This window comes from Lissotriton vulgaris, chromosome 5 (assembly GCF_964263255.1).
Source record: "Lissotriton vulgaris chromosome 5, aLisVul1.2, whole genome shotgun sequence".
Lineage (NCBI taxonomy): Eukaryota > Metazoa > Chordata > Amphibia > Caudata > Salamandridae > Lissotriton > Lissotriton vulgaris.
The window spans coordinates 517392890-517418223 of record NC_141693.1 but is presented as its reverse complement, the minus strand read 5'-3'; the positions used below and the strand labels follow the sequence as shown (position 1 = coordinate 517418223).

Sequence of the window (25334 nt, the reverse complement as noted above, 5' to 3'; positions counted from 1 at the left end):
TGCTGACATACTCTAGAGAGAGCCTGTATTCCATCGGTCAGGGGAGGCATAGGTGTAATCTCCCGCCTGTCCATCCGCTTTGCGGTCCGTACCGTTGCTCTTGCAACGGCTGGGGCCTTGACCCTCCGGGGTCCATCCTCCGGAAAAACATTCCAGATATTCATCGCATCAGGAGCTCCCCCTCCGTTTTGCGAATTCTAAATCTGAATGTTAGATCGGCTTTGAAACACCATCAAAACATTTACGATCTAATTGAGGATGAAGCCCCTGACATCTTTGCCATCACTGAAACCTGGCTCCAGGACGCGGACGCTGCTATTTTCAACTTAGCATGCCCCCCTGGCTATTCTATGTTCACCTTGAATAGATCTTCTAGAGGTGGGGGTATAGCTCTCATAGTCAGGTCTAGTTTCTCCTGTGTGTGGAGTGGCCTTAACATCGCCAGGTGTGAAAGTGCTTCTTTTAAGATCTCTGTCAGCCCTGAGTTTACGCTCTCTGGGATGGTTGTGTACCGCCCGCCGGGTAGCGATGTGGTGTTCAGAAATTCCTTCCCCGATGTTGTTGGCACCTTGGTCACCGATTGTGCCAACTATTCCATCATGGGTGATCTGAACCTACATTTTGACACCCCTTCCAATCTGACGGTACGCAGCATTTCCTCTGATTTAGAAGCCTTTCAATTATCCCAGTTGGTTTCCCAGCCTACCCATATTGGGGGACATATTCTTGACCCCTTTTTTACCTACCTGCCGGAAACTAAAATCACATCTATTTCTCCACTACAGTGGACTGACCACTTCCTGGTGTCCATTCTTTGTCCTATATCTGTCACTCCCTCTATTCCTTCAGCTAGACGGGTACCCAGGAGGCTCTGGAACAAACTCAGGCTAGAAGATTTCCATCGACTTCTGGCAGAGGAGCCGCTGAGTCCTTTGAACGGCGTAGAAGAGGGGTATGACCTCTTCTGTTCTTGGCTTACCAGGGCTCTGGACACTCTGATACCTATTGTATCAAGTAAAATTAACACCAGAGAGTCGAGTCCCTGGTATGATGGCGCCTTACGTGCCCTGAAGGGAGCCTGTAGACGGGCGGAGAGGGCATGGCGGAAGTCGTATGGGGCTGATTTAAAAGCCGCATACGCCGCGTCCGTCAAGCTCTACCATCGAGCGATTTGTCGAGCTCGAGCGGCATTCTATGACGCAGAATTTCGAAACAGCACTAACCCGTCGAAGGCCATCTTCAAGGCAGTGAAAGATCTCATGGCGAAGCGGTCGACCCCTGTGGCCGTGAGCTCCATCTCCCATTGCGAATCCCTTGCTTCTTACTTTTTGGGAAAAGTCCAAACCATCTATCGGACATTCCCTAGCATAGGGATCGACCTGGGAAGTTCCAATGGGACACCTCACCAGTTTACCCTGCTCTCTTTTCCCCCTCTTACCTCGGATGGGTTTGACAAGCTTGCGTTGCAAGTTAAATCTGGTTCTCCATCTGATCCAGTAAGACCTGCTCTCTTCAGAGATCAGGCCTTTATGGGACGCCCTGTTGTGTGTTCCCTTGTCAACCTCTCCCTGGAGTCGGGTGTAGTTCCAACTAAGTGGAAGCAGGCGGTGGTGTCCCCGATCATCAAAAAACCCTCTCTGGACCCGTCTTAGCCTGAAAGCTATCGTCCCATTTCGCTGCTACCTTGGCCGGCAAAGATAACAGAGGCTCACGTCAATCTGGCCCTGTCAGAACATCTAGTCCGGACCAACGCCCTCGACCCCACACAAAATGGCTTCCGTGCTGGGCACAGCACGGAGACCGCCCTCCTTGTGATGGTGGAACATCTCCGTGCGAGGTTGGACGCTGGGCAAACCGCGGCGCTGATATTATTAGATCTCAGCGCCGCCTTTGACACGGTATCTCACAGCATCCTCCTGCATCGGCTTGAGGAGATTGGTGTCGGTGGTCAGGCGCTGCAATGGTTCCGCTCCTTCCTCGACAATCGTTCCTTCTGTGTTGCCATCCCTCCCTTCAGGTCCAATTTCCAGCCTCTGGCCATGGGGGTTCCGCAGGGGTCCTCGCTGAGCCCCACGTTGTTTAATCTTTACGTGAGACCACTGGCTGATGTCGCCAGGCAGTGGGGCCTAACTTTGGTCTCATATGCCGACGACACACAGCTGGCGGTTACTCTCAGCGGGGACGCGGAACAGGATGCCCCCAGGTTCCAGGATGGACTGAAGGCGGTGGCTAGCTGGTTGACGGGAAATTGTCTCCAGCTCAATGCCACTAAAACGGAGGTAATGGTTGTCGGAAGGGGAGTGGAGTTGTGGGGTGACCAATGGTGGCCACCAGAGTTGGGACCTACCCCGACCCCGGTGTCGGAGTTGAAAAATCTGGGGGTCTGGCTGGACGCTGGCCTCTCCTTTGTGGGACACACCAAAAGAACAGCAGCCTGTTGCTTCGGCCTTTTGAGAGGCTTAAGACCTGTGCTCAAATTTTTTGATGCACCAACCAGACAGCTGGTAATCCAGGCTACTATCATCTCTCGCCTGGATTACGCTAGCTCTCTTCTGGTCGGGGCTAACCAGGCCGAGCTTACTCGTCTGCAACGGGTTCAAAATGCGGCGGCCAGAGCGATTGTTGGCCTGCCCAGATTTTGCCGGGTGGCGAGTGTTCTTCGCTCCCTACACTGGCTCCCAGTGAGGAAGCGTATTCTCTTTAAGGTCCTTTGTTTGACCTTTAAAATCCTGAGCGGTATAGGCCCCGACATTCTGTACAGCTGTATCTCCTTCTATGTTCCTGCACGCGCCCTCCGCTCTCAAGGTCAGGCTTTTGCTGTAGTCCCAAGATTTAGGCTCAGCCGGATGGGAGGTCGCTCCTTCAGCGTAAAAGCTGCACTTGCTTGGAATTCTCTTCCGGTTGATATCCGGTTGCTGGAGGACCTCATGACCTTCCGGAAAGCAATAAAAACGTATCTGTTTTAACTGTTCCTTTTAGTCTTCTTTTTCCTGTTGTGTTATGTTCTCCTTGTCTATGCGCCAGGACGCTCCTTGGCTGGAGTAGCTGTGCGCACAATAAAAAACTTTAACATAACATAACATAACAAAAGCCTTATTGTTAAGGGGTGGCCTAACGAGATATGTAAGGTCGCCACTCCATTGAGCGTGTTCTGGGATGTAAAATTGGAATTGAACATTCAAGAGGGGACGGTTTGTAGGGGGGAGAAAATTTTTCACCTGTAGCACTTAGACAAAAAATAGTGGATTTAACCCATATTGGTCACTTGTGTAGCCTTACAAAAAACAAAATAAGATTGGATTACTGGTGGCCAGGGATGGATACCATGGATAAACATTCAGTGAGAGTCTCGAGTGCAGCCGCTCGGAAAAGACACAGCAAGCATGGAAAACCCCCCTAACCCCTGTTACAGTGCCAGATAGTCCATGGTCTAAACTAGCCCTCGACATAATCGGTCCCCTCAACCTCAAAACGTTGAAGGAACGTTTCATACTGGTCATGGTGGACTAACACACTCGGTGGGGGGTTTATAAGTGTGTGCACCAGATAAACACAAAGGTGCTCATAAGCTTTCTGAGGGATGTATTATTCAAGAAAGGTATCCCGGACATCCTGGTAACTGATAATGGGGTGCAATTTACATCAGAAAACATGACAGAATTCCTAACAGAAATGGGCATCACGCACCACAAACAGCCCTATATTGTCCACGTGCCAACGTGTTGGTAGAATGTATGAACCACCTAGTAAAAGACTGTCTACAGCGTGGATAGATCTTAGGAATCTCTGCGGAAAATACATTGCAAGACACACTTTGTGCCTATCGTACTACCTCGAACTTGGTCCCAGGGGTGACTTCCTTTAGTTAATTGAAGGGTAGGATTCCCAAAACCAGACTCTCACCTCCCCTAAAACGACAGAACACCTGTGCTGTGACTCGTGATGAGATTAATAAAAGAGTGGCAGATCACCTATACAAGTATAAGGACAGGTATGATGTACCTAAACATGTCAACCTTGTACGGTCAGAGAAGGTGAATGGGTTTGAGTGGACCTTCCCAGACCACGCAGGAGGGAGGCCACAAGGTTCTCAGAACCCATGAAGGTAATTAAGGTGGGAAGAAATGTTGTTCAGCTTGCAAATGGGCAAACCTGGAGCATGGCAGACTTTTTCCTCATAGGGAAGTATTGGTCCCTGAAGTCGATGCTCAAAGGGGTGGAAGTGCAGGCGTTGTTCCTAGGAGAACTAGGAGGTGTATTCTAGCTATCAAGGTTACCAGATCTACTGGGCACCTAGATCAAACATTATTTTCCATAGCTTCTCATGCAGTACTAAATCAAACTTGCCTCTCAGATCAACAAATGCTACATAAAGTTTTTGTTTTCTTAATAGCACATACGTCCAGGTTAACAGGGTGAACCTGAAGTCCAAATCGCATGTGCTAATTTTCTATCAAAATCCTGCTTGATATGGGGACAGTATCACATTATCCTCTATCCAGACTTGAAGTTTATCCAAAACTTGTCTCGCTAAAATCTTTTGTAAATTGTCGATCAGGCTGATGGGTCTATAGTTGGAAGTGACAGAGGCAACTCCCTTTTTGTGTATGGAGATTATCTCAGCTCCCCTCCAAGTTGCCGGAATATCCCCACCAGCTGATATACAATTTGACAAGAGGTTTATATACGGGGCCCAAATTGTGGGTTCTGACTTATATAAGACGCCTGGTATCTGATCAGAGTCAGGGGCTTTACCTGCCTTTAGTCTGTTAGTTGCTGAAAGGGTATCTTCTAGACTAAAAACCAGTACAGAGCCAGTCATATTCATGACAGGAAGGGTATTAACAGTGGTCTGACCGGCTCTAGATTTATCCTTACTGCCAGATCCCCCTGCCTTTAGAATATAGTCCTGAAAAGTGTTCCACCTAAACCTCCGGCTGGATATGGTAACTAAGGGTATTTGCATTCTCCAAACTTCCTTTTGCTATGATGTGCCAGAATAAGCGACTGTCTTTACCTTTCGCAGCTAATATCAGATCTTGCCAATTTTTTTCAGAGAAGTCGTTCTTGGCTTTGGTGAGTGCAGCTTTGTATCTATTGCATGCCAAAGCTACCCCAGACTGATTGCTCCTTGACAGCTAATTGCAGTGCCCCCTTTGTTAGCCTGCATTCGCTGTTGAACCATTTATTGTCTGTTGTGTTAGCGTTGGTTATCCCGCAGAGACCTGGATGCCTGCCGGACGTGGCTTGAGCTACTGGACACTAAAAACATTGACAAATTACTGCTAAAGATACTTTCCCTTTGCACTAACCAAGTCTTAAACAGACGGACCACTGAGCCTGAGGACCCATAATTGGTCCCAACACGGATGCATTTCACTGAACACGGCTTTTCGGAGGCATGGCCTATCCGGCACTACTCTTTGCCCTGAAGAAGCCCTTTGTTTGGATGAAACGCGTTGGCTGTCATTGTTGATGCAAACCAACCGCTCTTGAAATAAAAGACAATAGCTACAAACTAAAGAGTACGGATTGTTCTTGTACACTTCTTACCTTGTTTCGTACTGTTTACTAATTATATTGCCTCTCATCCTCCCCATGTGTTGTTGCTAGCAGGCCTTCTACCAGAGCTATTTTTAGTCAAAACTATTTAAAGGGCATCGTAAAATTCCCTGTGCACTGATAGTAATGGAATTAATTCAGAGAAGTGTGCACAGTCCAAGCTGCTGCTCAAGCCCGCAGAAAAAGTAAGAGTAGCTCATATATCCTGGTGTATAGGACCTGGTCTGCTAGGACTTTAGGCCAGGAGACTCTTCTGCAATTTTTGGTTACACGAGTCTCTTCTGCTCTAGAAATGCAACTTGATGGATTCCTATCCAGGGCAGTCCACAACATTTTCAGCAGCAAAGGGTTGTGATCGCTGTCAAACCTCTGAGCAATTATCATATCCTCCACTAAAGTCCAGATGCGTACATCAACAAAAATATAATCAATAACACTAGTGCTGGCACCCCGTTTAAAAGTGACCTGCCTGTTTAAGTCAGATTTGGTTCTCCTGTTGCATGCCCTCAGGCTCCTTCCTGTAATCAAGGCTGCAATTTGCAGGGAAACAGATGTTAAACGATGGCTCTGGTTACTAGCTGCCAGGCAAGGTATGCCCCGTAGCCATCCTCTTCCTCGAGTAGGGTGCTTAACAATTGAGAAGGCTCGAAAGAAGCATTGAAGTACCCAGCAACTATAATTTTGGGTTAATTTGATATACTCCTACCAGGTCGTCTAATAAAGATAGTACAGGAGCTTTTTTGCTATAAGACTCAGACCAGCATAGACGTCAAATATGGTCAAATATTGGCCTGTTGCAAAAGCAAGCTGGATCCCCAGAATATCTTGAGATGTTATTGTTAATTGCTTGCACTTGCAAGCCACACTATTCCTCACAAAAATGATCTTACCCACTGGCTCTGCCCATTGTTTTTGGTGGCTTCTACACTGAATGTGGAATAACCATTTATATGGACCCTATCCACAGCCCAAGTCTCTTGGAAAATGCAAATATCATTTTGCCTACATAGGAATACCATTCGGGATCTTGGAATGGATCCCTGCCAAATTCCAAGAGATTAAGGTTAGGTTATTATTTGCCTCTGTACTAAGGGGGTCATTAGGATCGCGGACGGACTTGAGTCCGTCCGCGACCCCAGAGTAGGAGGGAACGTCCGCATGGGCTGCGGCGTTCCCTCTGTGCAGATTAGGATGTGACCGCCAGGGTGGCGGTCACATCCTCTATCTTTAACATTGCAGCAGGTGCAGCCTGAAGCTGCACCCGCCGCAATGTTAATAATGCATGCACGGCATTTGCATGCACAAAGCGGCAGGCACCACGCGGTGCCTGCTGCTGTGTGCACGCAAATGCAGGGGGGTACCATAGGTACCCCCCATGTGCACCCCCCACCACCCCTTCATCCAGGGGGACCGCAACGGTCCCCCGAAGTGAAGGTCCGTATGCTTTTCCACAGCGGAAAAGCCGTCGTGGAAAAGCATAGAAGTGCAGACATCCTAATATGCCTGGCGGTGTCTGATAGACACCGCCAGACATGTTAGTGCTTTTCCGCCGCTGTCGGAAGGCGACTGCGGCGGAAAAGCTGCAGACAGAATACCAGACCCACCAGCCATCCTAATTTGGCGGTGGGTCTGTTGAGGCTCCGCAGCCGGCCCGGAGGATGCGGAAAAACCGCAATCATAATTAGCCCCCTTGTGTGCATAGACATCCATGGGTATCTACATTACATATCAACATATTGCCACTGGTCGAACAATCCAGTGGGGTGGATGAATAAAGTTGCAACTGGAGTGCGACCTTGGCTATGCTAATGATATTGTTAGATTGTGCATCAGTATTTGGTACCGAAAGCAGATTTCTAATAAACAATTCGGTAGAGTGGCTGTCACCTCAGGAATTAAAAGTAAGATCACTAACACAGGCCATATGGTCTAGCAGGGGGTCAAGAGAACATTTTGATTTCCTTATTTGGCCACTTAATGAAGTAGTCAAGTTTACTCCATCTATTCTACTGCTATGAAATGGTTGGGTTCGGGGTTTTGTCTGGCTTTGCTATGCATATAGTGCTGCGTTTTGCATGAGGCGATACAGGGATAAGGAGTAAAAAAACTAGTAGTATTCCCGAGTCAATCCGCACCTTGTAATTGAGATAAAGACCCCTCCCTTGGCTTGCAGCTCTGTAATACATCATCAGCTCCTGGCCTGCAATACTTAAATCTAAAGGATGAGTTATTTGGAGGGTTTGTCCTGATATCTAGGGACACCAACATCAACTATACTAGCATCTTTTAGTGTGAGTTCTATCACATCAAAAGCTGAATTCTTGGGGGAGCTCCTTTGAGCACAGAGGATGTCATCTCGAATAACCAAGCGACAACCTCTAGTGTGCCTAATCCTAATGTATAGATTTATTTATAAGTGATTCTTCTGGGGGTCAAGATGGATAATAGGCTAACTTTGAAATCCCAGATCCTGGGGGTGGCGGGCTCCTGCTTCGGCATCCTTAGGATGCTGCGGAGGTTTCTTCCCCTGCTGTCCGAGGAGCACAGGAAACTGACAGTGAGGCTCTGATTGGGTCCAGGTTGGATTATTCCAACATTCTCTACCTGGGCCTCCCAGAGTACTTGCTGCAGCGGCTTCAAGTGGTGCAGAACGCCGCTGCAAGGGCAATCTATGGTCTAAATAGACGCTCCAGTGCTTCGGGCCTGTTGAAAACCTTGCACTGGCTTCCCATCCGGAAACGGATCGCCTTTAAGGCTCTGACTCTGGCCTATAAAGCTCTCCACGAGGGGGGAGCAAAGTACCTTCAAAAGAGACTGGTCTTTTATCAACCGACCAGGTCTCTGAGGTCGGAATCCCTGTACTTGGCAGTTGTTCCGCGTGTAAAGAGAGCGCGCCTCGGAGGCCGCTCTTTTGGATTGCTGGCACCACAGTTGTGGAACTCTTTGCCGCTTGCTCTGCGGGGAGCTACTAGCCTGTTGGCTTTTAGAAAAGGCCTTAAAACTTGGTTGTTTACTCAGTAGCCTGTTTTGTTTGTGAGTTTTTGTTTGGCACTCTGTTCTTTCTTTTATCGGTGTTATGTTATTCTGTCGCAGTTTTCCTTTTCCAATAAAGCGCCGGAACACTCTTTTTGAGTAGCCGAGCGCTATACAAAATAATAAATAACATAACATAACATAACATAACAGGTTCGAGCTTTGCATAGGGCTGCAATTTGCGTACATTTATCATGACGACCTTGGTTTTTAAATCATTTGGCCTACTTCTAGGGCAAGGGGCGGGGATATTGTTCCATCCTCTGCTAGTTAGATTACATTGGGAGTTAAAAGTCCTTAGGGGATTCAGTTACTTCAATTAACTAGGATTAAATATACTAGGGTCACTCGTAGCACCATTGCTCCGTTGATGTTGAAGATTGGCCCTAGTGTTTTGCTGGAGGTGCTGAGGGTGCTGGAGGTAGGTTTGATGGGATAGAGACCTGCAATTCCTGCTTTCTGCCTCTTGAACTTCATGAAACCCCTGTGAATTATGAAGATCGCGTCAAAGGATAGGTTGTTGTATTGCTAATTGTTGCGTAATCTGGGTAGTCTGGGTAGACTTACTACACTGGGTGGTTGGCTTGTCAGCGTCTTTTACGCATTTACATTTCTCTAACATTAAGCCCAACTTAAATATGGCAGTTTTTAATTCTCCCACTTCTGTTCTAAGCTCATTGATTACAACTTTACACTCCCTACTTGTGTGAGCTGGAAGTCCAGATAAAACAGTCTCCATAGGGAGACTGGAAGGGGGGTCAGAAACTGTTACATCATCAGCTATATCAGACAATGGTAAAAAGCAATTACTACAATGAACAATATCGGCTATTACAAGAGGGGGGATAAATCGGGTGCATCCATTCTATGAGACTTTCCTTGGGTGACAACCTTAATCACAGGTTGTGTAGCTGTCTTCCCAAACATGCTCAGTATACATGGCTGGACAGTAGGAATACTCAAAGAGGTGGAGTCCAGAATGATTGGAGTCTCTTGCGATGCTGGTGTGTCTGAATGTACCAAAACCTTGCATTTAACAATTAAATTATCAATTCGATCAATTACACAGTTCATGCCAGGTTTTATTTGTTTTCATAGCATAAGTAGGCTACTCGGCAGCCTTCCGCATGATTAGTGTAGTGATTGGTACAGGATACTATTGATCAGCACTAATGCAGGAAGCAGTTAGCCCGAGAAAGAAAAGAGGATTAACCAATTATGTTATGTTATAGTTTTGGTAAAGCGCAAACAGCTGCCCCAGCAAAGAGGCGTCCCGGCGCTAAGGAACCACAGACACTATACTGAGGATAGGAAGAGTGGGAATAGAGGTGGCCTAAGGAGAGGGGAACAGGTGGGTCTTGATGGCCTTCTGGAAGGTAGACAAGTTTTCCAAAGAACGGATGTTCAATGGCAGAGCGTTCCAAAGCTTGGCTCCCAGTACCCTAAAGGAGCGACCGCCAGTGCGGCAGAGCTTTGTGCGGGGTACGCTCAGTAGCTACTGGCCTGAGGAGCGCAGGTTGCGCCGCGGTACATACGGTGTAAGGAGAGGTCGTAACAGTTCTGGGCGTCTGAGTTTAAAGATTTTGAATGTCATCATGAGGGTTTTGAACTGGATTCTGGAGTCGATAGGTAACCAGTGCAGCTTACGGATAGTGGCTCTAGCCGAGCATCTGCGGGGAAGACCAACCAAGGCTCTTGCTGCAGAGTTCTGCACACGTTGCAGTCGCGCTATCTCTCCTTTGTTGGCGCCAAGAAGAAGAACATTGGCGTAGTCCAGGCGGGAGAGAATTGTGGCTTGGACAATGAGTTGACGAACCTTGGCGTCAAAGAAGCCAAGTATAGGGCTGAGACTCCTCAGCAGGCCGACACAAGTAGCTGCCACTTTTTTTGTGTGGGCCTGAAAGCTGAGTGAGGAGTCCATCTAGACTCCTAAGTTTTTGACCAGGGATTTAGGAGATGGGATGGTGCCTAGTGACGAGAGCCACCAGTGCTCATTCCAGTAACTGGTGTTCTTTCCGAGGAGCAGCACCTCCGTCTTGCCTGCATTAAGCTGCAGGCAGTTGTCCGTCATCCATTGGGCTACTGCAGCAAGGCCGTCCCTACATCTTGAGGCTGAGGTGGAAGGGCCTTCCGTGAGAGTGATGGCCAGCTGCGTGTCATCAGCATAAGACACCAGCGCAAGGTCCCACTCTTTAGCCACTACCGCAAGTGGCTGCACGTAAAGATTAAAAAGGGATGGGCTCAGTGCAGAGCCCTGCGGGACTCCCTGTCCAATGGGATGGGGTTTTGATAGAAATGGGGGAGCTGACACCCGGAAGGATCTGTCCTTCAGGAAGGAACAGAACCATTCCAGGGCAAGACCGGAGATCCCTACTGTCTCCAGATGGTTAAGTAGGATGTTATGGGATACCGTGTCAAAGGCTGCGCTGAGGTCTAGTAGAATCAGCGCAGCACTCTGACCGGCATCGAGGATCGTCGGAGGTGTTCAGTCATAGCCAGGAGGGCAGACTCAGTGCTATGGCCCGGTCTGAACCCGTTTTGGGATGGGTCCAGGATGTTGTTTTGGTCCATGTGTAGGGACAGGACGCTGTTAGCATGGGCCTCTGCAAGTTTGGACAGCCATGGGAGCAGTGAGATAGGTCGGAAATTTTCCGGTTTGGAAGGATCTATGGTGGGCTTCTTGATGATAGGTGAGACCCAAGCTTGTTTCAAGGCAGTCGGGACACTAGCCAATAAGAAGGAGAGACTCAGTATGGAGGCCAGGGAAGGCAGAAAAAATTCGAGTGATTCCATAAATTGGGTAGGCCTCATGGGGTCTGCTGGGGAGCCGGATTTAACTTTCTTGCATAATTTAGTGAGGTCTTCATATGAGATTTCTGGTATGTGCGTCATGGTGGTGCCGTTGGTAATGGAATTGGTGGGGTTGGTCGGATTGGGGGAGTGCTGTGGAAATGATCTGTATATTCTTTGTACTTTCTCTACAAAGAACGTGGCAAGGTCCTCACATTGCTGCGTGGAGGAAATGCTGAAGGAAGGAGATCTGCTGCTCTGCAGTTCTTGTACTAGTTTAAAAACAACTTTAGAGGGATTCGAGCTCGAGTTAATTTCTTCTGCGTAGAAGGAGGCGCGTTCGGCGCAGATAGCTTTTTGGTAAAGTTTTTGTTTGGATAGGTAGAGAACTTTGTCCCCATTATTGTATTCCCTTCTCCAGATACGCTCGGCTTTTTTGCAGTCTTTTCGCATGGATTTTAGGGTGTCGTTGTACCATGGGTTGGAGGGAGAGCTGCGCCCTTTGGTCCATTTCAAGGGACTTCATGAGAAAAGAAATTTACTTGGAGAAGTGTTATTTAATATACATCCTCCGTTGGAAATTAATTACCAATATTTTTCAACAGCACAAAATTAGACATTTACTACTTGCCCAAGAGAAGGGGGGGCGTGGGAAGGAAGGAAAGGTGAGAGGGGAGAATGTGTTTCGGCGGAGTGAACCAGCGAGGATTCACTCCGCCGGTCTAGTTCGGTGAGTTATGGACACACTGTGTGTAACTATCGAGTGCGCTTTTGAAGCACGGGTCTTTTCAGATTGCAAACTACCCTGTCAACTATTTGTTCATTGCAGGCCAGTAAATAATGACCTGAAAGGCATCCTGATTGGGAATGTTTAGCGAACATCGCATTTTTGAAAAGAAGCATATTTTGAAAAGATATCTTATGAAGGACTAAATTTAACCGGTGAGCCTTGGGTAAATATGAAATTATATGTGGAAATGACATGTAATTGGGGTTGATTTTTCGTTCTGATAAAGAGTAGTTCTGTCTCTGCCATTTATACTCTAAATGTCACAATGATCAGGGCCTATCTCACTGTCTGTTGTTTTTGTTCATCCTCCTATGTGTGGTATTGTTCCAGTTTTTAACCCGGCTGGGTTGTGTTTGATGCTTTTGGATCTAAGCACTTTTGTAAATTTGTAAATAGTAGCAAATTTTTCTGTTGTGGAACTTATGTTACAAATGCCCACAACCTGATTGTAGCCTAATTTCTTTTTAGGTTCACGCTCTCTTGTAATCAGGAGCCTTTGGGCCCACCACCTATTCTAGACGGAGTCCCGTGAATCACCGTGCTTTTGTAGGTAATATGGTGTGGCTTGAATAGCCCCCTTTTAACATAATAAGTAAGTTTCCCAACACTAAATAGTCTCTCCTTATAGGTGCCCTTCTACACTACCCCGTCACCCCACCATCACCTGTCCTGAGGAAGACCCCGCTGTAGGGCAACAACGTCGCCTACACTCCTGGGGTCGAAACGTCGACACACCCTTGCTTTTTCCCTACCCATCAACAACGGATCATGTTTTGGCTGTGGTAGCTGAGAATGGGATAGGAATATTTTTGAGTCTAACAAATACGTGAATGACAATGTACATATGTCTATGTGGTACCTAATGTTAAATGTATGAGACCACAGATTGTATTTCTTTGCAACTAATCTGATTTCTGCACTAACCTGAACACATTCTCCGCTCTCACCTTTCCTTCTTTCCCACGCCCCCCCTTCTCTTGGGCAAGTAGTAAATGTCTAATTTTGTGCTGTTGAAAAATATAAGAAATTAATTTCCAAATGAGGATGTATATTAAATAACACTTCTCCAAGTAAATTTCTTTTCTCATGAAGTCCCTTATTGTTTATACTCTATGAACTGTGATTTTGTGCCTTTGATACTGTATCAACTGGGACCCCTTTTCATATACTATTGACTACCCCAGTACTGTTGGGTTAACCCTTATATTACAACTTTGGTCCATTTGGCTGGGATGAGAGCATCTAGTCCTCTAGTAATCCAGTTGTGAAAGGCGCCATAGGTCATATAGATGTCCTGGTTTGCCTCACAATGGAATTCTCCTAGGGTGACATGTAGGTCACTGGTAGAAAGTTTGTGCCAAGGTCTCTTTAGGCGGCGAGTTGGCTCAGTTTTGTTCAATGCTTCTTTAACTAATATAGTCATTTTAATAAGATAGTGGCCTGTCCATCCCATAGGTTTGGGCACATCTGTCTGAACCTCCGGGATGTTGGTGAAAACAGGATCTAGGATATGTCCAGCCGAGTGCGTGGGGGCTTGGATTAGAGAATTGAGTTGTAAGGCAGCAAAGTCGGCCAGGAGGTTTTTGATAGTGGGGTCATGAGACAGATCAAAATGGAGATTGAGGTCGCCTAGTATAGTGAAGTTGGCTGATCTCATCACTAAGGAGTTTGCCACCTCAAGGAGAGCTTCAATGAATTTAGAAGCAGGTCCGGGTGGGCGATAGATGTAGAGGCCTAACAGGGCAAAGTGAGGGCTGGTTGTGATTTTGAAATGGGCACTTTCACAGCCCGGAATTTCTTCCTTGGTGAAGGAGCAAGTGAATTGCTTTTTGTAGATGACTGTGATACCTCCACCTCTCACGTCTCTATTTAGGGTCGTCATTAGGTAGTTCTCTGGTAGCGTGAGGTTAGGTATAGTAGTCATATCATCGCATAACCAGGTTTCACATAGGAAGAGAATGTCAGGATTCTCGTCAAGTAGGAGGGTGTTTACCTCTAGGTGATGTTTAGTGAGAGACCTGACGTTGAGTTGGAGGACGGTGAGAGGGGTAAGTTTGGGTGAGCCTCGCCTCTGCCTAGGATGACGGGGGCTAGATGTGGTAAAGTGGCAAGACTTACATTGAAGGCATGTGCGGCCAAGATTTCCTGATGTCTTCTCACAGCTCCGTCCAGGGTTCAGGGCGATAAGGAGTTCTCTATCATATTGATGGAGTTCCCGTGGAGCTCCGCCAGGAGGACAGGCGAGAGGCGATGTCTTGGCGATGACGGGCGTAGACGGGCTTGCCTTAGGCGCGCCCGCTGCGCTCGTCCGCTGCACGTCCGGTGGATGCACATATTATAAAGGGGGGAGACGTGGGCGGGGCCGTGGCCTCGAAGTGGGCGTGGCCTCACGGGTCGCCGGCAATGGAGGCAAGAATTGTTTGTTTCCTCAAGTCCGCGGCTGCGCGTTGAGTTAGGATCAGGCTTTTTAGTCCTAAGTGGTGCCAGGAAAAGAAGTAGGTGAGTTAAAAACACAACAAATTTTGTGACTCTCAAATTTTAAAAGTGCAAGTCACGCTCCCGGCTTCCGCCTCAGGAGAGAAAGTGGATCTGACTCAGGCGCTCGCAGTCAGCGTCTTTATACAGTCTGGGCGGGGGGCGTGGCCTCGAAGTGGGCGTGGCCTTGTGGGTCGCCGGCAATGGCGGCAAGAATTGTTTGTTTCCTCGAGTCCGCGGCAGCGCTAAATCCGCTGCACGGTGAGTTAGGATCAGGCTTTTTAGTCCTAAGTGGTGCCAGGAAAAGAAGTAGGTGAGTTAAAAACATAACAAATTTTGTGACTCTCAAATTTTAAAAGTGCAAGTCGCGCTCCCGGCTTCCGCCTCAGGAGAGAAAGTGGATCTGACTCAGGCGCTCACAGTCAGCGTCTTTATACAGTCTGGGCGGGGGGCGTGGCCTCGAAGTAGGCGTGGCCTCGCGGGTCGCCGGCAATGGGGGCAAGAATTGTTTGTTTCCTCGAGTCTGCGGCAGCGCTAAATCCGCTGCGCGGTGATTTAGGATCAGGCTTTTTAGTCCTAAGTGGTGCCAGGAAAAGAAGTAGGTGAGTTAAAAACACAACAAATTTTGTGACTCTCAAATTTTAAAAGTGCAAGTCGCGCTCCCGGCTTCCGCCTCAGGAGAGAAAGTGGATCAAAAGGTTCAAATGTTGTTCCTGATAATGTCCCTGAGTCCTAGTCACTTTAAACAACAAGATAACGACAATCAAAAGCTGACTTACGGAACACTATCGGAGAGAAAATGTTAGTGGAGTGGCCTAACTCAGCCTCCTCTAGGCTCCGACGGGCGTAAATGGGCCAGCCCTTGGCCCAGGCATGCCCGCGCGTGTCCCGCGCTGCGGCAGCCCCTGGCGATTTTTTGAAGCGCCTCCGGGTGCTGTGATTGGCATCACTGCAGCTGTTTCAACAAAGTCAGGCTGCCGCTAAAACTCTTTGCACAACTTTCTTTCTTCTCTAATAGGAAAAAGTTTCCTCCATTCAACGTTTCATGTAGAAGAAAGGGCAAATGATCTGAAGTAAATTGGATCATTCTAAGCATTTGCAATTTGCTCTATCTGGCTTGGCTCCAGAATCAACTTCATTATCACCAACTGAGTAATCTTGAAATCACACAGATGCCGCTCTTGGCCCCAACATTCCTGCAACCTTGATGTATACTTATGTGAGCTTTTCTATACTTCATGCCCACAGACAACATTATCTGTTGAAGCTCATTCACTTTGGAGCTCATCCTATCCAGAGTAGTGCTTCCAACAGCAAGGCTGTGATTCCAGGCTAGTAGGACCATGCACTGGGCATTTATATAGTGCTTACTACCCTGACGAGGCGTCAAAGAGCTTTTTGGGCGAGTAGCATGCTACTACAGATCCCATAAAGGATCAGTGTTGAATTAGTATAGTAAAATATGAAAGTCATATGAGTTGTGTATATGTTAGGCTGTTATTTGTATTCAAAAGGATAGCGGAGGGATAGAAGAGGGAAAAAGGTTTGCATTTATATAGCTCTTATTACCTCTGATGGGGTGTTGAAGCGCTATTTTGGCAAGTAGCACGCTTCTCCGGAACCCATAAAATGGATGTGTGTTATTTTTGTTGTTGCTCACATTTATAAGTTGGGATTGAATCTGCGTAAAAATGCTAACAGTTATTGGTATATCACAGTTTCAGAATTATCATGAGAAAAGGCTATACAAGGTCTGTGTTCACATACAAAATGTTGCAATTTACTAATCCAGTAATGCTTAAGGGTACTTGTGGGGAAAATGATAAGAAGGTGAGGTGGCTCCTCCGCTAAGGTGGAGGAGCCTCGTCCCACTGCTTTTCACAGTGAAAAAGAAGGAAAAATAAATTGATAATAACTCTGCGTTACTATCATTTTATTTGCTCCTGCTGTGGAGTCTCGGCAGGGTGGGGTGGATCTTCTCTGCTCTCAAAGCAGGGGAGGAGTGGCGGGCACTATGTAAGAGTGCATTAATGTTTGATCGGCCCTCTCGGGTTGGCCAAATATTTATGTGCACTCTGCGTGCTCTTCATGCAGGCTGCATTACAGCCTGCGTAGAGAACATGCCCAGCCCCCCATTCCGTGGCTGAGAGCCGGAACACAGTGCTCAGGCCAATCGCAATGCTGAATTGCAGCGTTGTGATTGGCTATGGGGAGCCAGATGGTTCCTGTTGCCACAGAAGAAGCCAGGAAGATGACTGAGAGGGCGGAGTAGAGGTGGCTGTGACTGGTGAGCTTGCCGGCCGGCACACATGTGATTTTAAGAAAAAAAATTCAACCCTCAAGCTCCATGAACTGTGGGAAGGTCAAAAACAGGTAACGCTGCAAGACTACGCTCACATAATAAAGATGAAATACAAACTTTAAACACCTCTAGTTAACAATTGTCCTGTTGGAAGACACAACAGGCGAAGGACATTAAAAGGAAAGAAGAAATAAAGAGGTGCTGAGATGACAAACCCAGATTGAAAAGCCATGTACAAAAGTTGTTTTAGAGATGAAATCAGAGAATGGGAAGTCAGATTTTGAAAGATTGTTAGACAGTATGCTTCATGCACGAAACACATGTTTAGGCCTTTCTAGCTAAGCAAATGAAAGCAAATGAAAAGATTAACGAGCCTTGAATTAAAATTTGCAGAGATTAGTGGAGTTCCAAACTGTTCTAGAGATTGGGGGCTTGAAATCAGCATGTCTAATGGTTATGTATATTCATTTGATTTAAATTACAAGGACAAATACTAGGCTAATTGAGAGAGGCTTGGAAAATTAAAGGTTCCTGGTTTCAGAAACTCGTACACAATACTATGAGGATATGTTTAATGGATGCAATTCTTCTAGAGGTATGTAGTACAGCCACATACGTCACTTTCTTTGTTGTAAGTTTTTTTAATTGAGTTTATTCCAAACAAAAACTTACAGACACTGAAATAACTTGGCACCAGGTATTAACAAGCATTTGCAATGCAATGGTCTCGGCATCATTAAAGGTAGAGCTATTGGCATTGCTCATGACATTTTTTTTCTTTAAATCAAAAATAAATGGGCATTGTCATTAACATTGCCAATACACAGCACTCTGCACTCAACAGCACACAATGCTCTGCACTCACTGCTCTGCACACTCACTCTGCACACTCGCTACTCTGCACACTCACCACTCTGCACACTCGCCACTCTGCACACTCGCCACTCTGCACACTCGCCACTCTGCACACTTGCCACTCTGCACTCTGCACTCACCACTCTGCACTCGCCACTCTGCACTCGCCACTCTGCACTCGCCACTCTGCACTCGCCACTCTGCACTCGCCACTCTGCACTCGCCACTCTGCACTCGCCACTCTGCACTCACCACTCTGCACTCACCACTCTGCACTCTGCACTCTGCACTCACCACTCTGCACTCACCACTCTGCACTCACCACTCTGCACTCACCACTCTGCACTCACCACTCTGCACTCACCACTCTGCACTCTGCACTCACCACTCTGCACTCACCACTCTGCACTCTGCACTCTGCACTCACCACTCTGCACTCACCACTCTGCACTCACCACTCTGCACTCACCACTCTGCACTCACCACTCTCCACTCTGCACTCGCCACTCTGCACTCGCCACTCTGCCCTCGCCACTCTGCCCTCGCCACTCTGCACTCGCCACTCTGCACTCGCCACTCTGCCCTCGCCACTCTGCACTCGCCACTCTGCACTCGCCACTCTGCACTCGCCACTCTGCACTCGCCACTCTGCACTCACCACTCTGCACTCACCACTCTGCACTCACCACTCTGCACTCTGCACTCACCACTCTGCACTCACCACTCTGCACTCACCACTCTGCACTCACCACTCTGCACTCACCACTCTGCACTCTGCACTCACCACTCTGCACTCACCACTCTGCACTCTGCACTCACCACTCTGCACTCACCACTCTGCACTCACCACTCACCACTCTGCACTCTGCACTCACCACTCTGCACTCTGCACTCACCACTCTGCACTCACCACTCTGCACTCACCACTCTGCACTCACCACTCTGCACTCTGCACTCGCCACTCTGCACTCACCACTTTGCACTCGCCACTCTGCACTCGCCACTCTGCACTCGCCACTCTGCACTCGCCACTCTGCACTCGCCACTCTGCACTCACCACTCTGCACTCTGCACTCACCACTCTGCACTCACCACTCTGCACTCGCCACTCTGCACTCGCCACTCTGCACTCGCCACTCTGCACTCGCCACTCTGCACTCGCCACTCTGCACTCGCCACTCTGCACTCGCCACTCTGCACTCACCACTCTGCACTCACCACTCTGCACTCACCACTCTGCACTCTGCACTCTGCACTCTGCACTCACCACTCTGCACTCACCACTCTGCACTCACCACTCTGCACTCACCACTCTGCACTCACCACTCTGCACTCTGCACTCACCACTCTGCACTCACCACTCTGCTCTCACCACTCTGCACTCACCACTCTGCACTCTGCACTCACCACTCTGCACTCTGCACTCTGCACTCACCACTCTGCACTCACCACTCTGCACTCACCACTCTGCACTCACCACTCTGCACTCTGCACTCACCACTCTGCACTCACCACTCTGCACTCACCACTCTGCACTCACCACTCTCCACTCTGCACTCACCACTCTGCACTCCCCACTCTGCACTCACCACTCTGCACTCACCACTCTGCACTCACCACTCTGCACTCACCACCCACTCTGCACTCACCACTCTGCACTCACCACTCTGCACTCACCACTCTGCACTCACCACTCTGCCCTCACCACTCTGCACTCTGCACTCACGACTCTGCACTCACGACTCTGCACTCACCACTCTGCACTCACCACTCTGCACTCACCACTCTGCACTCACCACTCTGCACTCACCACTCTGCACTCACCACTCTGCACTCTGCACTCTGCACTCACCACTCTGCACTCACCACTCTGCCACTCTGCACTCACCACTCTGCACTCACCACTCACCACTCTGCACTCACCACTCTGCACTCACCACTCACCACTCTGCCCTCACCACTCACCACTAAAAATACAGAAAGCGGACACCTCCCTGTTAGAATCCGAGGGAAGCGAAGACGCGCCCAGAGATGACCACGTGAGCTCGTTCGCATGGGGAAGGAACATCGCTTAATCTTAAATACCATGAAGTGATTGTACTGTGGAAGAACGCCGCTACTCGGCCAGCATGGGCTCCAACTTGTTAAGCTCTTGGGATAACTAAATTAATTAGCGTGAATGCCCTTGTGGGAAATCAGCCCATTCTCTTGTACAAGCCGCCCGTGAATACAAAGAAAACACAGGCTACCTGATGTACGGCAGCCAACCAAAACACCGGCGGAAAGCAATTACTTTCCGTCAGGCCCGTACACTTCTCATAATAAGCGCCAATGGACGCGACATAAAGCAATCTGCAATGCATCTTTGTTCTGCGAAATAACCGCTCGTGGGCCGCATCGCTATTGTTTAGGCACGTATCGCGGCCGCCCCGGAAGTCCGGCACGGTCGCCAGTGACGGGGGCGGGGCCACGTTCAGACCGGAACTGAAGAGGAGGCAGGCGGAGTCGTTGCGTCTCGCGGCCCGGGGCTCCTGTGAGCGGTGTAGAGCCCCGGGGCCGCGCCAGCAGGAGGTTGGGCGCCGCGTGCTGAGGTAAGGTAAGTTCCTAAAGGCAGGAGCGGGATTGGTGCACGTGTGTGTGTGTGTGTGTGTGTATGCTCGTGTGTGTGTGTGTGTATGTATGTGTGCGACGGTGACGGCGGGGGGGGGAGGGGGGAGGGGGGGCGGGGGGCCTCGGTGCACTTGTGTGTGTGCGCGCGTGTGTGTATGTGTCAGGGGTGGTGTCTCTGTATGTATGTATGTGCGTGCGTGCATGGGCGCTTGTGTGTGTGTGTATGCGCATGCGTGTGTGGTGCTTGCGCTTCCCAGGAGACAGCGCCTGGCCACAGCGCGCGTTCCAGTTACAAATCGCCTGGAAGGATGCGCGTGGCCGGGACTGTCTCCTGGGAAGCATAGTTGCTGACAAAAGATCTCCGGCGGAGACGCGCTTCCGCGCGTTGACGCCGAGACCTAAAAATGATATCCATGAAATATGCATCACAGTACTGCTAATAGGTACATGTGAATAAGTATATTCATATACAATATCATGTAAAAGACAGTGTCACATACGCCTAAGAGGGTAATGAGGAACTAAGTGGGAAATAAAACATCAAATCAAATCATACAAAACAACTACATCAAATCAAATCATACAAAACAACTAAGTCCAATATCACCATCCCTACATGCTATCCTGTCCCACAATCCCGTACAAACAGTAATGCGATGTGACATTTTCTAGAAGCTCGGGCATCCCTCGGGGACACCCACTAAAACCACAAGATGTCAATCGCTAGGGGGCAACAGATCATTCAGTCCGGCAATGTAATCTGCCCATTGCTCCATGAGGTTACATCTCCCACCCCTAGCACGTGCAACAGTCTTAATGAAGAGCTCTGCTAAAGCCCAGTGAACCACATCCGCCTGTCATGCCGAAATTAAGGGAGCGGATGTCGCCTTGCAGGACATAACTATACACCGTTTTGCTAGGAACAGTCCTAAACCCTGAAAGCACATCGATTGTTGAGTTTTTTGGGTTATTATCCCTGTATTAAGAAGACAACAAGTGGGATCACAAGGCAGGATGGAATATGTAATAATGGAGATACAAGAGGTCACCGAATGCCAATAATCTGAGATCCCGGTGCAAGTCGAGACCATGTGAAGGAAGTCCACTGTATTATGGCAGCATCGAAGACATTGTATGCTGGCGGCAGGATACATCTTGTATATTCTATCCGGGGAAAAGTATGTATGGTGCAGATAATCGAATTGCGTAAAGTGGAATAGTGCGTTCTGCAATATCAATTTAAGGGAACTAAGAAATCTCTACCAGACAGAGTCTGTTAACTCTATGGCAAATTTGTCAGCCCAACAGTCTCTGAAGGCATGGGAGCATGGATCAAAAGGATCTAGACTCAGAGTGTCATAAAACTGAGATTGCTTGTTGCAAGCTTTCGATGGTCAGCATCAGTTCCAGTCGACCAGTTACCTGTGTTAAATCAATATCTGTGTCCCACATTTTACCAGCCACATCACAGAAAGCCAATATACTAAAAACTGCAGCGGGTTTAGGCCGCCACTCGCCATCAGATCCTCAAACGTGAGTAGTTTACCCTCCAAAGGCAGTGGCTCAGTGACGTTTGTCCAGCAGTGCCGGTAAGACCAGGGTTGTGGTGCGAAGTGAGGCAGTGCTCGTCATGAGCTGGCAGACCACAGTGCAAGCAGTGTTGTTACAGTTGCTGAAGTGCTGTTGTCGGCAGACGAACTGCAGTCGATGGCACCATTGCTGATGGGCCAAGACTGCTGTGCAGGATGAGGACAGTGCATCATGTAACTTATGAGTGGTGCCCTCGAACCACAGTACAAGCAGCGGCATCAATGTCGCATGGAGCGGTGTCGTCTGGGATACCAGGGCCACGATGCGGAGTGCGGTGCCCACAGGTCGGGGTGCAAGCAGTGGCTCAGTGGCGGTGTCAGGTGGCGGCATCGGTGAGACGAGGGTTACGGTGCAAAGTGCGTCGGTGCCCTCTGCTGTGCCTTCAGGACACTGAGTCGGCAGCAGCCTCTTTGGTGGCGCCAGGTTGCTTTTCTACTGTTGCAGCACAAACACACACAGTCCCCAGTGCTGGTAACAAATGAACTTGAAGTCTTAGCTGTTCCTGAGACTTCTTGAACAGGGGCAAGCTCTACCTCAAGCCCTTGGAGAAACTCACAAAAAAGGATGTTTCAGAAAGTTCAGTCGAGTCCTTTCACTGCCTACGATAGAAGCAGCCACTACAGGCCAACACAGCAAAACACGCTGCAAAGTGGTAGTCTCTACTCACAGCTTCTCCAGCTCTTCTTCTTGTCAGTCTTCTTAGTTCCAAAAGAGTTCTAAAGTTCTAGCATCTAGACTTTAATATTTATACTACAAATGTCTTTGTCCTGTCAGGCAGAGAGTGTATGTGCTTAGTCCAAACCAGTTTGGTCCTCTCTGGCCCATCTTCCCTGCAGGAGGCGGAGACAGCTCTGTCTACAGCAGACCAGGCCCATTCAGGTGCAAGGAAATCTCCTACCACTACTCTAAACACAGCCCAGGTCTATTCAGCCCAGCCGTGACTCATCCAGACTCTCTGGAGCCACTGCACATCCCCAGCCCCTGCCACTCCAAAGCCAGACAGTCAATACACATCATAGCAGAGGCACACAAGATGGCTAAGCAAGAAAATACCTACTTTCTAAAAGTGGTATTTTCAATCACAAAATTACCTTTACTAAAAGATGCATCTTTAGATTTTGTGTTCAGGCATACTAAACTTTATTTTCCTATCTAGCCGCAATGGGAAGTTATATTTATAAGATGTTATACATTAACTCCCATGCTCTCCTAGGGGCCAGATAGCCTTTCAATAGTGAAAAACGAAATTGACAGTATTTCACTATCAGGACATGCCACACACACATCAGGGCATGTCCTACCTTTCACATACACTACACCCTGACCACAGGGAGACCTTGGGCCTACCTTAGGGGTGACTCACATGTAGGAAAAGGGAAGGTTAGGGCCTGACAAGTGCAAGCCTGGCAAGTGGGTGCACTTGCCAAGTTGACATGGCAGTACTAGACTGCACACAGATACTGCAGTGGCAGGTTTTAGTTACATTTGAAAGGCTGCTTGTGTGGGTGACACAACCAGTGCTGCAAGCCCACTAGCAGCATTTGATTTACAAGTCTTGGGCACACACACTGCACTGTACTAGGGACTGACTAATAAATTAAATAACCAATCATGGAATCATCAATCCATAACAACAATTTACAACAGGAGCATTTATACTTCAACACTGAACAGCAGTGATTAAGTGCACAGAGTCAGAGACACTAAATCAGCAAAAATAGAGTCAAAACCGAGAGGTCAGAAAGCTAAAAGACAGTGGAAACACGCCAAAAAATGTCAAGTCTTACTCATTGTTTTGTAGCTTATTTGCACTACTGCAGAGTAGAACAATGACATGCAAAACAGCATTTTCCCTGCTCCAGCAAGCAAAGGACCACCGTATTGGTTTATCCTCACCACAGAGGATGACATACTAAGCTAGCCAAAAGTGAAGGAAAGAAAGCCTTTAACTAATCTGCAAATCCGATTGGTCCAACTGTAAAAGGAATGGTGATGCTCAAATTGATATAAATGATAATTACGCACTTATATAGTGCACGACTACCTGGAGGTATCTCGGCGCTTGTACGAATACCGCCAAGGAACCCTTCCTGGCCTTTCCCTATGAGGAGCCCACTCCTGGGCACCCCCAAGGTGAAGTCAGGCATCCTCAGCGTTGTTGGGGCCGTTGTAGAGATTAAGCAAGCTATTGCCCAGAGGTGCAGAGTGGGGCTCATGATCAGAATAGGCACTGAGGCGAGAATTATCAGGTCCGAGGAAATTGAGCCCGAGACCCGACGAGGCAGGAATTGAACCCTGGTCCCAGCCAGACTACTGCATCAGGGTCTGCCGCTCTAACCATTGAGCCACACTTCTCTGTGCCACTTCCCCTGAGAAGGGGAAAGGTCTCTTAAGTATTGGGGTACTTCATTAGTTTCCCTGCATAACCACATTCAAATCCTATAGATTTCTAGCAAATGTGTTTGAAAACTGTACAGTAAAATACACCATTACCCATCAACACTTCTAAAGACGTTTTGGGTGGAGACAAACCCAAACCCTTCCTTAGAAAGAGTCAGTCTCTCACTCTGTTCACTTGGTGCAGTAAGGGGAATTTTTTCTACAGGAATGTTTTTGATTTCCAATCTTGGACTGATGATAAAGGTAACTAAAACACATAATAGAAGAGTGAAATTCAAGATGTGAACCTAAACGAGGTAAATTAAAACATAATGTAAGCGACCACCAACTTGCACTTTTATCAGCGTACACAAATTATGTGATACAATAATGATATTCAAAAAAATATTAGCTAGAGGAAATGCATCTAAAAGAAAAGATAGCATGAAATCAAAAAAGTGAAAGAAGAACATATTTTTACTTCAACAAGAAACAGTTCGTTTTTTTTTGTTTCTGTAACATATTACTTATGCATAAGAAACAGCCATCATAGAGCACAACATTGTATGTTCCCAACGCTACCTGACTGTTGTAAGTAATGTTTCACGATTGAAGAAATTCCCTTGGGAGTCACGAAATTTTCAGATCCTTTTTTCATCACAATTCCTTCTACTGGAGCAGTCAGTGGTTTCAAAATACCATGTGCCAACATTTCATCATAGAAACTGGAACAAAACAAAAAAAAATACGTCACTTCAGAGATATTTTTTTTTAAATGAGTTACAATGATACAAAATGTTTTTCTGAAACACATTAGGAAAAGTATAAACATTTCTCTGAATAGGTCTGATGTTAATGAGATTTTAAACTTCAATGCTGCTCTTTTTAAAAAGGGGTACAAAATGGTACAAAACCTTAAGACCCACATTTTTTTGCTATTCTTCCATT

General features: G+C 47.8%; 1 protein-coding gene across 4 annotated transcripts in view; it reads right to left on the bottom strand.

Annotated features, from left to right (window-relative positions):
- Positions 1 to 25334, bottom strand: part of RNLS (renalase, FAD dependent amine oxidase) — a 513712-nt gene that overhangs the window by 371211 nt on the left and 117167 nt on the right. For all 4 annotated transcript variants that reach the window (XM_086921948.1, XM_086921949.1, XM_086921951.1 and 1 more), the window contains one exon: positions 24969 to 25111. In XM_086921948.1, coding sequence (XP_086778074.1) covers positions 24969 to 25111 — 143 coding nt within the window. The remainder of the gene's footprint in view (positions 1 to 24968; positions 25112 to 25334) is intronic.